Here is a 15,177-nt window from a genome sequence, read left to right as displayed (position 1 = left end):
TTGCCTTTTTTGCTCATAAGAAGAGTTGGTAAAAATGTAAAGTTTAAATCTTGCTCTCTCCTAATTGCCACTAGTTATCTGAAAAGTAATAGGATGTGAGTCAGTATAGCATATGAAACCACCCCAGGAGGACTGGGGAACTTTTAGCACAGGAGCCCCATCCTATATGTACACACAGTAGAATTTTTTCCATAGAAAACTGTACAGCTGTAATGGTCTTTGAATACATTTCTTTCCATATTTCTTCATTTTTGGGCTGATATTTTGGAAGATATGGTGTTCATAATCAAAGCATGAGAAAGCAAGCGCACAATGTAAAAAATACCCATTTGAATGAAGTTCAGAAGCCTGGAAGAGAGGAGCACTAATACAAAGGCAAAAAAAACCCAGTGATTAAATAATAAGCTAGGTTTATGTTCTATTGTACAAGTTCTCTCTTGTGAAAGTTTAACAGTACATCCTACTATATTGTCAGTTGAAGATTTACATGATATTTCCAACAGCTAAAAGCTTACAGTTCTGTGAACTGCTGAGATCTTTGTAAAGAACATATGTGACTACTAACCGTTGGTCTTACCACAGTTTAGTTTTGGTCTGTCTGTGCAGGAAAGGGTTAAGATTTTTATTCAACGAAATTGTTGGTGCTGGGGAGAGAGGATATCTAAGGTTATAAATATTTTTGTTTTGTTTTAAGTCAGCCACCAAAATGCTCAGTTGAGAAGCATTTTGAAACATACCTGGAATATACAGGAATGTATTGGTTGTTGTTATTGTTTTCTTAATAAAAGCATAAAAAAGGAACAGACTATCATACTTCTTGATTAATAAGTAAGCATTGATCTGCTCTAATGTTGGATGTACTTCAGCATGATTAAGGTCTCTGTTTTCCTTAAAGGTTATAAAGTGGTTCTAATTAAAATCTGTCTTTGTAATATTATGGTAACTGCAAACTTCCTTCAGGTTTTACATGCCTTAAAAATAACCTAAAGAAATTATGGCAAATGATGAATTTGAAAACAAACATTATTTAGTGACTCAAAAATAACTATTCTTTGAGGGCTGTTTGAGTGTTTTCTACCCGCCCCCTTTCTCCCCCACCCAACAATTCTGCTATCATATCTTTTGTCCGGTAGGTGTCTCTATACATACATTAAACTTACAAAGCTCTTAGCATGCAAACTGATTTTAACCTAGTTGTTTCAGTAGTTCTTTTTTATGCCATGTCCTTTGTTTACCTGCAAGCTTAATTTAGAAATATAATTACAGCTTGAATCTCAAAATTAACAGGAAGAACATTAGTCAAAATGTGGGGTTTTTTTCCCCCTTTACATAAGTTGTTACAATATCAACTCTAGGGCAGATATCCTTTTTGTGTTTCCAAAATTTCTTGAATGTAATCTGTCCAAGGAAGATATGCTGATGAATCTGCTCATTAATTTCAATTCATGCACATCTCAAACTGGGAACTTGACAAACGTATTCATGCAAACATACTGCAGCACTGGGCCACGTAGTGTAGCATCTTTGTTTTAAAACTTGCATATAAATGCTGAATCATAATAGGAGGATACTGTTTAACATCAATGCAGCTTATTCTTCTTGCATTACTATTTTACTTGCCCCTTTATTTTGGCTCTTTATTAAACATTGTGCTCCACATTTTAATATGAGCAGGTTGAGAGGTACTGTAAATAACATTTGATGTGTGTAGACGTTGCTTGTAGAAGTGACTTGCATTTTTTGCCAGTGATTTTTTTTCCATTCAGTTTGATTCACCTTTTCTTGAATTAATTTAAATTGTTGTGACCAGATATTTATAGCTTTTGAATTGTGTTCCTCTCTCTCCCCCTCTTTTTACAAGACTGCTGAGAAGTCTGGCCAAATGGAAAGATCAAAAAAGAACGCTAGACAAAAGCAAAATGATTTCAAGGTAAGCTGTTTACAAATGTATGATGAAGAAACACTCAAAGAACATAAGACACCCTAAAAGGCCAAATACCAACCTCTAAAAAATAAAACAAAACAGGCCTCTAAGCTATCTCAGCTTGCGTATCCAAAATCTCTACTCCATTGATTCTCAAACTTTGTATAGACTCAAGGAACTCATAGGTAGTCTCAAGGCACCTCTCAGAAAATACCAGCTCTTAGCTTTCACTTGTATGACTGTTGGAAAAAGAACAGAGCAATTTTTCTGTTGCAGAGAACTCAGACCACAAGGGCATATGTTTTTGACGCTGGATTGCTATTCAAAATCTCTGGATTTATCTTGTGAATCTTGTCATGCTAATCTTATGTGAGATCCTTAAAAGGATCTTGCGTCATCCTGGTTACGAATCACTGCTTTAGTCACTTTTCAAAGCGCATAAGAACTGCCATTTACTGGGTCAGACCACAGGTCCATCTGGTCCAGTATCCTGTGTCACAATGACAGAGTGGATGCTGAAAGAGAGAGTGAACTGGGTATGATCACGGTTTTTTTCTGCTCTTCCTCTCTCACTTGCAGCTTCTAGCATTTAAGGTCTAGGAAGTTCTAATTCAGAGGCTATACCCCTCACTCCGATGCCCAGTAGCTACTAATGCCCCTTTCCTCCAGGAATTTGTCCAATCCCTTTTTGAATCTGGCTAAATTATCAGCTTCCACATCAGCTGGTAACTGTGAGTTCCACATTTTAATGACACAGTGTGAAAAAACTTCCTTTTGTCAGTTAAACTTACCACTTACTAGTTTTATTTTATGTCACTAGTATTTGTATCATGTGAGAGAGTAAATAATAAATTCCTGTTTACTTTCTTTTCACCCTTTAGTATTTTGTAAGTCCTTATCATGTCCCACCTCAAGTATCTGCTTTCTTAACTGAATAGGCCTAGCCTCTTTAGTCTCTCCTCGTATAGAAGCCCTTCCATACTGCTAATCATCCTTGTTGCCTTTCTCTGTACTTTCTCTTAGTTCTCCTATATCCTTCTTTAAGTGTAGGGACCAGAACTGAGCACAATATTCAAGGTGTGGACACAGAGCATAATGATACTTTGTTTTGTTTATGATTTCTTTCTTAATAATCCCCAACATTTTGTTTGCCTTTTTGATGGGTTTTGAGTACTGAGCTGAGGTTTTCATGAACTGTCCACAGTGGATCCTGGATGGCTTTCCTGTGTGGTAACAACTAATGTGTATAATCCATCATAGTGATGCCAGCAATCTTTCCTGCCCAAGTGCAGGAGGGCCGGACCCAATGATCTGTAAGGTTCCTTCCAGCCCCTAACAACTATGAAACTGTAGTGTAGGTATAGTTTAGATTATTTTTGCCCATGTGCATCACTTTACACTTATCTACACTGAATTGCATTTGCCATTTAGTTCGCTGTTTCCTCAACCGTGCCAGATCCTTCTGTAGTTCCTCATGGTCTTCCTTGGTTTTTACCACTTTGCCTAATTTTGTGTCATCCACAAATTTTGCCACCTTGCTACTCATCTATTCCAGAGCATTTATGAATATGTTAAATGGCACTGGTCCCAAACCAGATCCCTGGGGAACCCTGCTGTTTACTTCTTTCCATCCTGAAAACTGACCATTTATACTCCCTCTTTGCTTTCTATGCTGGCGCCAATTTCTGATTCATTAGTGGACATTTCCCTGTAATCGCACTACTACCTAACTTTGTTAAGGCCTCTGATGGGGAATCAGAATATAAAAATTCTTTGTTTATAATTATTGTTTCTACCAGTCTTTCAGGAACAGAAGTTAGACTCACTAGTCTGCATTTCTCTGTGTCCCATTTTGAGTGTTTTTTAAATATGGAAGTCATATGGACAACCCTGCAGTCCTCTGGTACCAAGGCTGTTTTTAGTGATAGGTTGAATACTGTAGTTAGGAGTTTGGCAATTTCCAGTCTGAGCTCCTTCGGGATCCTGGGGTGAATGCCATCAGGTCCTGGTGATTTGCTACCATTTAGTTTATCAATTTCCTATATGACCTCATCTACTGAAACCTCAGTTTGGGTCAGCTCCTCTGACTTGTCCCTAGCAAGGAGTGAATCTAGTGATGGAACTTCGCTAACATCTTCCGCAGTGAAGACAGATGTAAAGAATATATTTAGTTTCTCAGCAGTGGCCGTGTCACTCTTTAGCACCAGTTTTACACCCTGATCATCCAAAGGCCAAAAAGTTTGTCTTTCATACCTGCTCTGAAGGAGACTTACAGCCTAAGTAACAAGACAGAGATCGTGTACTGGCATATGTACCTGCTCGTAGATCTTTTGCCATTTAAGAATCCCAGTATTGCATTTGAAAGCTCTGTAAATTACTCTTGTTTTGTTGTGGTTTCTGAAGCTTGGAGCTCACTAAACCATCCATCTCTCTTAAAACATCTTTATTTTTTTTGTTCAAAGGATATTTAACAGTAGCCTCTACCAGCAAGATACTTTATTACCATCCCTTTTATAATTTGGACCCTCTTGCTTTTGTTCGTGTTAGACTCCATCACTTTAACATAAAATACTTCTTGTTTTATATTTGTTTTGATTATATAGGGACACCACAATTGTACAGTTCTAAGTTAAAGTATATTATTTTTGAATAAATGAAATATGCAACAAATATATCCAACTGTTTAAAAACCATGGTACATGTTTAAACTTTTTTGCGGTGTTCTTTCATGTTACAGAAAATGATCCAGGAGGTGATGCAGTCCTTGGTAAAACTGATTCGGGGAGCTTTGCTACCTTTCAGCCTCAGAGAAGGAGAGTTGAGACAGTATGGTGGTTGGGAGATGAAGTCTGAACTCTCCGGACAGTGGTTAACTCATGTTATCCAGACTGTAAGGCAAGTGGAGCTATTGGTTTGTATGCTGGCATGAATTCTTGGTGTATAAGGTATCAGCCAAATTATGCTTTTTTTATTTTATAATATACATTAAAAAGATGTTAGAATGTAAAAGTTAGGAAGTGCTTGAATTAAAGTTACCTCTGCAGGTATAATTCATCCCTCTTTGTGCATATGCATTATGATGTAGTCTTTAATGACATGATCACAATCCTGCTTTTCCACAGAGCTCTTGTTTCATTCAGTGCACTTGCTCAATAGTTCACTTTCTCCTTGGCATTGAATGTGTAGCTTCTTGCCTTATTTACTGCACACTATTCACACCACACTTTGAATACACAATTAATTTCCTCATGACGTTTTCTCTGGTACATTTCACTGTAGTATCTGAGGAATTTCATTAAACATTAGTGAATTCATCTTCACAACCCTTTTGTGAGTGGAGGGTATGAGCTTCCCCCCCACCATTTCACAGACGTATCTGAAACACTGAGCAATTAAGGTTAGAAGCTGCCACATTTGGGGTTTCTTATCTGAGATGCCTCGACTTCAAGAGTGTGTAGCATTATGAAGCACTTCGTATGTTCAAAGTAAAACTTCATTTATTTCAGTTGTTACAACAGTGAATGCTTAGCACTTCTGCGATTGAGACTCCAGAGTGGCAACTAGGGTGCCCATGCAATGAGGAACATATAAATGGTGAACACACATGAACAGTTTTGTGTGAGGGACTTGCCCAGTATCATACAGCAACTCTTCTAAACCCAGACTAAAATTTAGTTCCCCAGGATACCATCCAACTGCATCAGCAATGTAAATTTAATTTCTTCTTGAAATTTCCTACTGTGTTTATGACACACATTCCAACTTTTAAAAACAGATGAGGCAGGGATCCTATGACGACACTTTCCTTTTTTACAATGGTGCAATTTATTCCCCCAATGGAAAGAGTTGGGCAGACTTAGCTGAAGCAGTACTAGCAGTTAAGCCAACTATTAGTTACTGTTTATAGTACAGTGACCTGGAAGTTCCTGGGCAGGATCAAGATCCTTTTGAGCTGTGGATGATAGAAATGCATGGTCTTTGGTCTTATTTGCATTGTAATAAACTAGACCTGACTTGGCAGCTGCAGATCTCAAAGCACTTTACAAGAGTTGACCCAGGAAAGATGGTGAGAAATGGATTCAGTCAAGTATAGCATGTTTCATAACTGCAGTGGAGTTAGTCCTAATTAGTGTGGTCCTGTAGCATTTTACTGTTTTTTCCCTAGTAACCCTGGATCTTTCATGGTACAGGACAGATGGTTCTGGGGGTGAATTATAGCTTTTAGTGTAGCTGTAGAGGTTGCAAGATGTCTTTTGGGTGTGTGCTAAATATCTTACTTGATTATCTTCTGGTCACATCATGTGCAAAAGTACCAAATATGTATCAAATACTATAAAGGCATAAAAAGGGCAGGTGTAAAAGACAAAACTGAATACAGTTGGGATGAATCTGTGACAGTGATACAAGTCTGCACACTGGGAATGTTAGATTTGTGCCAGTAAGTATCCTGCTGTTGGCCATTCCCAAAGACTGTTTTGCTGAGAAACAGTACCAGAGAAGGTGGCAACTTTGTAACTCCACAGAAGCTCTTTATGGTGGGCGGAAGTTCATCAAGTGTCAACCTTGTTCCTGCAGGCAACGATTTCCCAGGACCTGTGTCCTTAAGATCAGAATTGGAGGAAAGTGGCATTGCCTGTGTTTGTTTTGCTGTCACCCAAATGCATGAGCATTACTGAAATGTGAAGAACTCTCCTCTGTACTTCCTTTGTGCCCTTTTTATATAATTTAAGGAGGATTGTAGATATTGCTCCTTGAAAAGGAGATATTTTTCCTACCCTACAATGAAACTCTATTCCAAGCAGTTAAATGAACCTTGCAGTAAAACTTACCAGTGATAGCTGCTGGATAATCGCAACTTAAAATGCATACTGTTGAAGGAAACATGGTGTTCATGTGCAAAAGCAACTTCTGATTAACTTTGTTTATGTATTTAAAGAACTGTAGGTGCAAATCTAAGCTTCATTTTATTTTATTCTCTTCTTAGGCTTAGTTATGAGTCCCTTACTGCTCTCGAAATACCAAATGATATGCTTCAGATCATCCAAGATCTTATTTTGGACCTTCGTATGCGTTGCATAATGGTAACCTTACAACACACAGCTGAAGGTAATCAAAAAGGAGCCTGCAGGACCTTTTACTTTTTGTCTAAGAAAAGACAGAATAAAATGTTGGATAAATGAGGGAATGCAAGGAAGCCATAGCCTGGTTAAACCTGACTGCATTTTAATTAAATTATTTTCAGCACCTAACAAGAACATAGCAATGACCTTCCAGGGGTGTAATGAGCAGGGTTTGCATTCTGGGCAAAATATCCAGGGGTGGGGAATTGCTGATGATGATTGTAACTTTTGTGGAGGTGTTGGGGGAAGTGGCATGGGAGTCTTACCTATGCTGGGGATGACTGCTGCTGCACCATGGTCTTCCCACCCCGGCTGTTGCTCCTACAGCAGCAGTGCAGTGTCTGAGTTCCCAGTTAGTTCTGCAAGAGCAATGCTTTGGGACTTCTACTGTACTTCCCCAGGATGGGAACAATTCTGATGCTTCTACTAAGTTAGCACCTGGGATGGGTGCCCTGCTCAGCAGCCCTCAGTTATGCTATCTGTGACCTCCCTTCTGAGTCACCAAATGTCGTTATGTGAGATTTATTCTGACAGGTCCTTTTATTATGAGGGTTTTTTCCTTTTAACAGACAGTAGTCATTTTATCCACTAATTAACCTTTCATTTTTCTCCCATAAGGCTGACCAAGTCTTAATTCATTTGTACTTTTCCTAACAACATTGTTCATTCATACTAGTACTCATTATTGATATGCCGCTCTGTAGACACCTGCCAAACATTCAGGTAAAGGTACTATGGTATTTGAAATACAATCCACACAATTATGCATCCTGCCATGCCACACGCGTGGCGGGAGGTATGACTGGGATCAAACATCAGATCCCATCACTCCTTGTTGCCATTTCAAGGGAAGCCTGGGATCTTGATCCTGGGCTACCTCTGCACCAGCAAGTAGCAAGCTCCTGTAACGGGGAGCCCCCTCAGCATTATGTACTCCCCAAGGCTGGGAGACCACAGCTGACAAGGCTTCTAGCAGTGGAGGCACATCATATATATGCTCCTGTGGCAGTGAGTCCCATCATCTGCAGGCTTCCAGCCACGTGGGCACACCTGGCCACACATTCAATTAATGGCATGATAGGAAGCAGCTGCAAAGTTATTGTACATTTTTTGTGGAATAATTTTGTGGCTTACTCCTTTTATGACTCCATTCGTTGATTTAATGTGTGGCCGGGTTATAACTGGAGTAATGTGTGGCAGGAGCCATAGATTATTTGTATCTTAAGTAAGGAATTAAAAAAATTATATGAACATTCAAGTAACATTCTTGGCTCTTGTCATTGGTACTCATGCTACATCTCTACAGTTCTTGGAGGTAGGTTAGATTCAGAATTTAAGGCCAAAAGTAATCATTAGATTGATCAAATAGTTTGACCTCCTGTAGGACAAAAGGTATAACGTTTTGCCCAGCAGCTTGTTTGATAGGAGCGTATCTTCCAGAAAAAATGCAGCCTTTGTATAAGAAGATTTCAGGACAGAGAGAATCCACTATTTCATTTGGTAGTTTCTGTGTGAAGTATTTATTATCTTCGTTGTTAAAAGCTGATGCCTTTACTGTATAATTTGAATCGGTCTGACTTGATTTTTCCAGCTATTGGTTCTTGTTATGCTTTATTCTGCCACATTTATTCTACCACATTAGAACTCCTTTATTACCTAGTGTATTCTTCCTGTGAATATACTTATGCCCTCTAATCACATCTCAATCTTTTTAGATAAACTGAACAGATTGTGCTGCTTCAGTTGTTACTGTAGGGCACTTTTTTGGGCTCTCAAATCAAATTTGTGCTCCATTCACCACCCTTCCCAGTCTTTCAAACTCCCTTTTTCAATGCAGACACAAACTTTTTGCAATATTCCAGTCTCTGTCTTAACATTGTGAGAGACTGTACAGAGACAAATCACCACCTACTCACTACCATACTGTTCCAGTTACACATTGACTTTTTTGCCCCTCAAAAAACCCCTATAAAGATTGCAGTCAGTTGCAAAGTTGACTTATAATTGGAACAATGCAGTAGTGCTGCACAGATTGCATGTCCCTACTTGCTGGTCTGTCCTTAAGCATGATGAGTGGGGCTATCTGTTCTGCTGCTACCATGCCGAAGTTGATGACCCTACATGGCACTGTTGCAGGGAAGCCCTACCGTTGTTGCTGGAAGAAAAAAAGGGCAGTATTACAGAGGGCTGGCTAGGGAATGCAGCTAATGAAAGCCCTGTTGCTAACTGAGAAAATTGGCAACACTTAGGCCATGTGTTCTCAGGGGAATCTGGTCATGTTACTGGATGTAGGAGGAGTCAGGGGGCCATATAAGCCTGAGGCTAGGGCTGGGCCAGATCCTCACAACAGAAGGAGCTCGGAGGAGCACTATACATGGAGATAAGTTATGTGTTTTGATTTTGTTACTTTTTGGGGTTTGTGTTAAATTGTGGTGTTAGGAGCATTTTAAGGCGGGGGAGGGGTCCCAAGGGAGGATGCCATTACAGAGAGTACCAGGGAGCTACTCCACAGTTTCAGGATTGCATTCCAAAGGTCCAGCACAGTGAGTGGGGCCGGGGACCCAGCATGGAAAGAAAGCAAGTGGAAGAGACCAGAGGTGCACACTGGCATCTTGAACTGTGGGCTTTGAGCCTGGTATTTGCAGCGTAGATTGTGGTCCAGGGCATGAGACTGGGACTAGTACCGAAAGAAGGGCCTGAAGGGGTAGATGCCCCAGGAAGTCACCTGAATGGGACGGGCAAAAGCAAAGGCCTTCTCAGGTGCCCTGAAATGCAGACAGCAAGAGAGCCCTGATCAAGTTCGGGTATGAGAACGGGCTGACTGGCAACTTAACAATGAGCAGAGCGAGGAACCAAAAGCTGAGCTTTGGTTCTCTGTAGGCAGTCTCCCAATAATATTAATGTTAACATCAGAATGGGGCAGGCCAGAGGTCAATGCCAGATTGCGAAAGCTGGAGTAGGAGAATGGGTGGTATGTGGCTTCTATGGAGCACTGCAGCTGTCCCTGGAGGTACATTCTGTTATAGGCACCTTTCAGGGCAGCAGAGCAGAAGACCTCATGCTGACTGGCCCTTAAGAATGCTGCATAGATCATCTGTTCTCTCATTGAAGTGACAAGTTCAGCTCACCTGAGGAAATGCCACAGTGGTCAGGTGAACCAGATTGCCAGTGCCCAGCCATTACCAGTATAAGGTTACAGTCAGGATAAGAGTTCAGAAATTAGGAGCCCTGTATCAAGTTGAAGTTTCCATATCCCTGGTTTAGTTGCAAGGAGCTAGGAAGCTTTGGGTCACCAGCTCTGGGACAGGTCACAACTGAAGCCACAGGGCCAGGAAACAACCCATAAGATGAGCTGGGAAGAAACCATATAGAGCTGAATAAACTGCAGAAATGGAGACTTCAAAAATGAGTTTAAAGGGTGTTTTTTCTTTTCTTTAGGGGTTTTTCTGAAGTATTTTTGGTTTTGGTTTTTTTTACAGTACGCTGTGCATTTATTATTTGAAGAAGACCAGCGATCTTTAAAATTTCTAGCACTAAACTAAAAATGAATTTAAACTTAAAATATTTAAAAAACAATAGTTTTTATTCTTTTAAAGCACAGTTCAACCATCCTCTTTTTTCTTCCTCTGCATCCCTCAAAATTAGTAAAATTTGAATTTTGAACCCTTAAAGTCAGGACTGTTTAGATCCATATGTCATAAAGCTTGAATTGAGAATTTCAGTTCTGGAACTCTAAGCATTTTCCGTTTGATTGAATGTTATATTTGTCTTAATGTGTTCCATCTGTGAAATTCTGGTGGAAAACAAGCCTTGGACAAAATTCTCTTTATGATGCAATGGATGCCTTTTTCATTTACAAAAAGAAGGGGTTTGTTTGGGGGTTTTTTTTAAGCTTATTGTGATATCTTTACCAATTGGACTGGACCAATTCCATGTCTGGGAGAGAAGTTTGACAAGCTTTGGGGTGCACACTGCCCTTCCTCAGGTCTCTTCCTCTTCCAGACCCTAAGAAGACACATAAGTATCCTAACAATAACCACTTCTTGATCTTTTTAGTTGACCATCCCTTAGTTCATATGGCGCATACTTTATTTCATAGTTCCAATTTTTAAATCAAAATGACATGGAGCTGCTAGGGCTAATAGTTTGCAAATGTTTGAATTATACTATATCTCTACAGTTATTTTAATCATTCAGATATTTAATCCTAAAAGCTTTTTTGACAAGGACCATGAATAATACTAATTGACAAAATTCATGGACAATAACATTAATTATATTCTTCTTCTTTAATTCTCTATTGATGTCAGCCATTTCAATGTTTTGGCTAGAATTGATATAATCTTAATTACCTGGATTGTTCCACTTATCCTTTTTTAAAGTCACAATATTAATGCCTTCCAGTGTTCTTCGTAGATTCCCAGTTGCCATCTCTCATGGCAGCATAGTTATAGCCTAAAAATATTTATTAGCTTATTCTACTTGAGAAGTAGATTAAGCCAAACCAAATCCAGGTTTATGCAGAATAATAATTTGTACTTTAAATCCATGTCCTCTCAATTCCCAGTAGTTTCCTTGCTTGACCAAACCTTTAGAAGCTTCTGAGTAGAGGTCTTCTCAGATGTGCTTCAAGACATTCCTTTGCCATAACACCCAGTTTAAGGAGGATAAAACCTTCCAATTTTGTGATCAGGTCAATGGCACATGGTAATAACTTGTCATCTTTTATGTGGTCATAAGCTATACATACTTGTTTTGTTGTGCTCCTCCCTACCTTCCTTTCCTTTCCTCTTAGATTATAAGCACCTTAGGGAAAGAGTTCATGTCTTTCATTATGCATTTGAAGAAAGCCTAGTCTGCACTGTTCTAGGGTGAGGGCTCTGTGCCCTTCTATCATTTAAGTAGTTAAAATGAATTATTTAAATGTTACTCCTTGACCCGCTTGCATATTAAATTTGGTACTGTAGAGCTTTTTTCTAATCAAGGGGTGAAGAATAGTAAACTGATTTTTGGATGCCAGAGCCTCATGGTTTTTTGCCCATAAAACAGTTAAAAATACTCATTTAAAAAAATATTAAATCCTAAAACAAACCAAGGGGCATTCCTTTTAATCTAAGCTTTCCAGTAAAAAGTGGGATTTTATTCAGCTCTCTCCATGTACTGTAAGTTTGTAAGTGAAGCCACCACGAAACTGGATGTTCCATTCTTAGCCATTTGAAAAGTGGCTGAAAACTGAAATCTTATGCTATGATACTTGTATGCCTGGTCATCACACTCAAGAGTCTGTAGTTTCTGTCTCCTAAAGAAAGGATTTTTTTTTTGTTAAATTGACACTTGATACATTTTTTTTTCTTTTCGTAGATGTAAAGAGGTTAGCTGAAAAGGAAGATTGGGTTGTTGATAATGAAGGTTTAACATCCCTGGTGGGTATACGTACCTGTTTGATGGTCACCATTTTTATGCATGCAGTATTGTGAAAAAATATGTGTAAGCTTCTTTATTCTTCGAAACTTTCTTGCTTTATAAAATATTTGTGCCTGCATGTATATATGTGCATATGCACCCATGTTATAATATGATCTAACATAAACTAGACTGTTAAATCTAGGTGCAGGTGAGAATATATACCTTAACAGAGTTTTTTTATTTAAGAAACTTGACTTACTCAAGCATACTAAACATCATTACTGTTAGAAATCCTTCCTCAAAATAAAAAAAGGAATCTTTTCTCTCCTTTCACTTTGATCTTCTTCTACCCTCCAAGGTTTATTTTTCTTACATTTGTCAATACAAAAATGGTTTTAAATTTCAGTTGCGAATGGTATTTTTAAGTGTCAAAGGGAGCTGAAAGTTGCTAAAGTAATAACATATGAAGTCTGTCAGGACTTTCGTAGAGGAATATCACTTAGGTGTAGAGGGACAGTAATAATACCATATGTACGAACAAAAGGGGAACTGCTTTTTCTAGCGATATTCTCTCAACAGTGCTGGTTTCCTGTCTTGGAAAAGCAGTACTTTCTTACTTTTAAGGAGATGTAGGAATAAATTTCTGATAAGAGCACAACTTAGTTTCCATAGCTGAATGGAAGTCCAAAGAGGAAAGGCATGCATTTTAGAGGGTAAATGGCTTTTTTCATTTGTACTCAAATTCTCTGTTTTCCATAACCTACCAAGTTGCCATTCATGCAGAGACCTAAGTTCTTCCAAATCGTCTCTGTACCTTCTCTGTCTTGGTAACAGCCCCAAGGCCATGCATATAAATCTGTTTTTTTTATGAACTGCTGTGTACAGGAGAGAGGTGACACTTCCCCTCTATGGGCACGTCCACACATGCAGGCAAGTGTGCTTGCAGCAGCTTAAGTAGAAGCGGTGCAAATTTGAGCCCGGGCTTTTTGCCTCAGCACACGTGCCTGGGCATCCACTTTGTTGTGTGGCAAATTGTGCCACTTGGGGCAAGATAACTCTGCCTGACTCCTCCTGGATCTGCAGCCAGGGGGAGCTAGAGCCTGGGGCCAGCACCTGTGCTGTCCCCAGCAGTATAAAAAGCTGCCTTGTCCTGGCCCCATCAGTACAAAAAGCTGCCTTGGCAAGTAGCTCAGGGCTAATTCCTCTCAGGAGCTTCTGGGCCCAGCCATTTGGTACCTGAGGACACTACCGCTTGTGCCAGCTGGACTGCTGAAGCAGCCCTGAGAGTTCCCTGCACCCTTTACCCACTGCAGCAGTCTTGCAGTGAGGGCTGCTGGCTGGCGGTGACCTGCTGTGCACCTGCCAGACCCGGATGGGGACTGCACAGCCAATAGAGGTATCTGCCCCTCTGGGACAGCGGCCCATGGGCTGTGGCTGTATGGTTGGCCTCTGTGTAGCACTACTGCCATGTGTGCCCCTGCCTGGCCATCTTGGCAGCTATTGCCTGGAAGATGTTTCCAGTATGGTGGCCTGCTTTGAACTGTCAAAGCATGTCCTCCTGGCACAAATTGGCCAAGAGGTGTCAGCCAGCTCCACCTGGGTCCAAAGTGCCAACTCTGAGCAGGCAGGGTCCTACCTTTGGCCTCCCTAGCAGGAATTCTGGTGTTCCCTATTTGAAAACTGAAAAATCCCTGATTAAAAAAAATCCCAAAGTCACCCTGTAAAAATACCTTGAAATCCATATTCCTCCACAATTAAAACAAAAAAACCACTAGAGAAAGCGGGCAAGAGATGTTCCTTCAGAAGTAACACGAGAGAGAGAGAGATCAGTTGGGCAATGTTTTATTGATATATCTACAGTGTTAAAACAGTTTGGAAGCCTACCACTGTCTCTATTAATATAATAAAATGAATTCTAAATAACTGTGTTTTGCTGCCCCCCACAGAGTCCACAGCCACCCCCCACTCCAGGGGTTACAGCCCTTCCACAGAGGCCCTATGGCCCCAACAGGGGCTTCCCCTACCCCCCCAGAGTCCACGCCCCACCTCCACTTGCTCCCCTGGATTTGCTGCCCTGCCTGGCTCCAGCCCCCTGATGGCTACCCCCTGAACCCAGCACTTAAAAAAAAGGCCTGTACTCACAGCAGGGGCTCTGGGGCCTCCTGGCAGAGGCCCCCGGGGCAGTGGGGAGCAGCGGGGCCCACACTGGGGCTGTGATCTGGCTCCATGGTGCCGGGGGGCCCCAGTGATCCCCAACAGTACCTGGAACTGCTGGTGAGTCCCAGGGGGGCTTGGTTTTTTTTAAATGTGGGGATACTGGAGTGGAGGAGGGCAGGGACTAGGTGGGGGGAGATGGGGCCAGGCAAAGCACTAATGGGGGGCTCAGGGGGCAGGGATTGGGGGGATGGGGCTGAGTGGGGAAGGAATTGGTGGGGCTGGGCAAGCCAGGGGTTTGTGGGGGCTGGGGGAGTAGGTGGAGTGCCAGGTCCCTCCCCCTGGTAGTCCACTGCCCCCTCCAAGGCCCCCGCCACCTCCTACTTACCGGCACTGGAGCATGGCTGGTACCAGAGCATCTCTGTGGAGGACCCAGCCTCCGCTAGCCTCAGGGCACAGTCCAGGACCATGCCCTGCCCTGCTTTTTTTCACTCCTTTTTTTTGGACCTCTGGAGAACATCCAGGAGTCTAATTTTGTCCCTGTGCTGCAAACGTGCAGCCCAGGGAACCTTT

General features: G+C 41.0%; 1 protein-coding gene across 2 annotated transcripts in view; it reads left to right on the top strand.

Moving 5' to 3' along the window:
* Positions 1-15,177, top strand: part of EXOC2 (exocyst complex component 2) — a 186,811-nt gene that overhangs the window by 100,368 nt on the left and 71,266 nt on the right. For both annotated transcript variants that reach the window (XM_090039380.1, XM_090039381.1), the window contains exons 14-17: positions 1,862-1,930; positions 4,662-4,819; positions 6,909-7,030; positions 12,406-12,467. In XM_090039380.1, coding sequence (XP_089895506.1) covers positions 1,862-1,930; positions 4,662-4,819; positions 6,909-7,030; positions 12,406-12,467 — 411 coding nt within the window. The remainder of the gene's footprint in view (positions 1-1,861; positions 1,931-4,661; positions 4,820-6,908; positions 7,031-12,405; positions 12,468-15,177) is intronic.

This window comes from Crocodylus siamensis, chromosome 3 (genome assembly GCF_052110815.1).
Source record: "Crocodylus siamensis isolate JL-2025a chromosome 3, ASM5211081v1, whole genome shotgun sequence".
Classification (NCBI taxonomy): Eukaryota; Metazoa; Chordata; order Crocodylia; family Crocodylidae; genus Crocodylus; species Crocodylus siamensis.
This window is presented reverse-complemented; position numbering and strand designations above follow the sequence as displayed.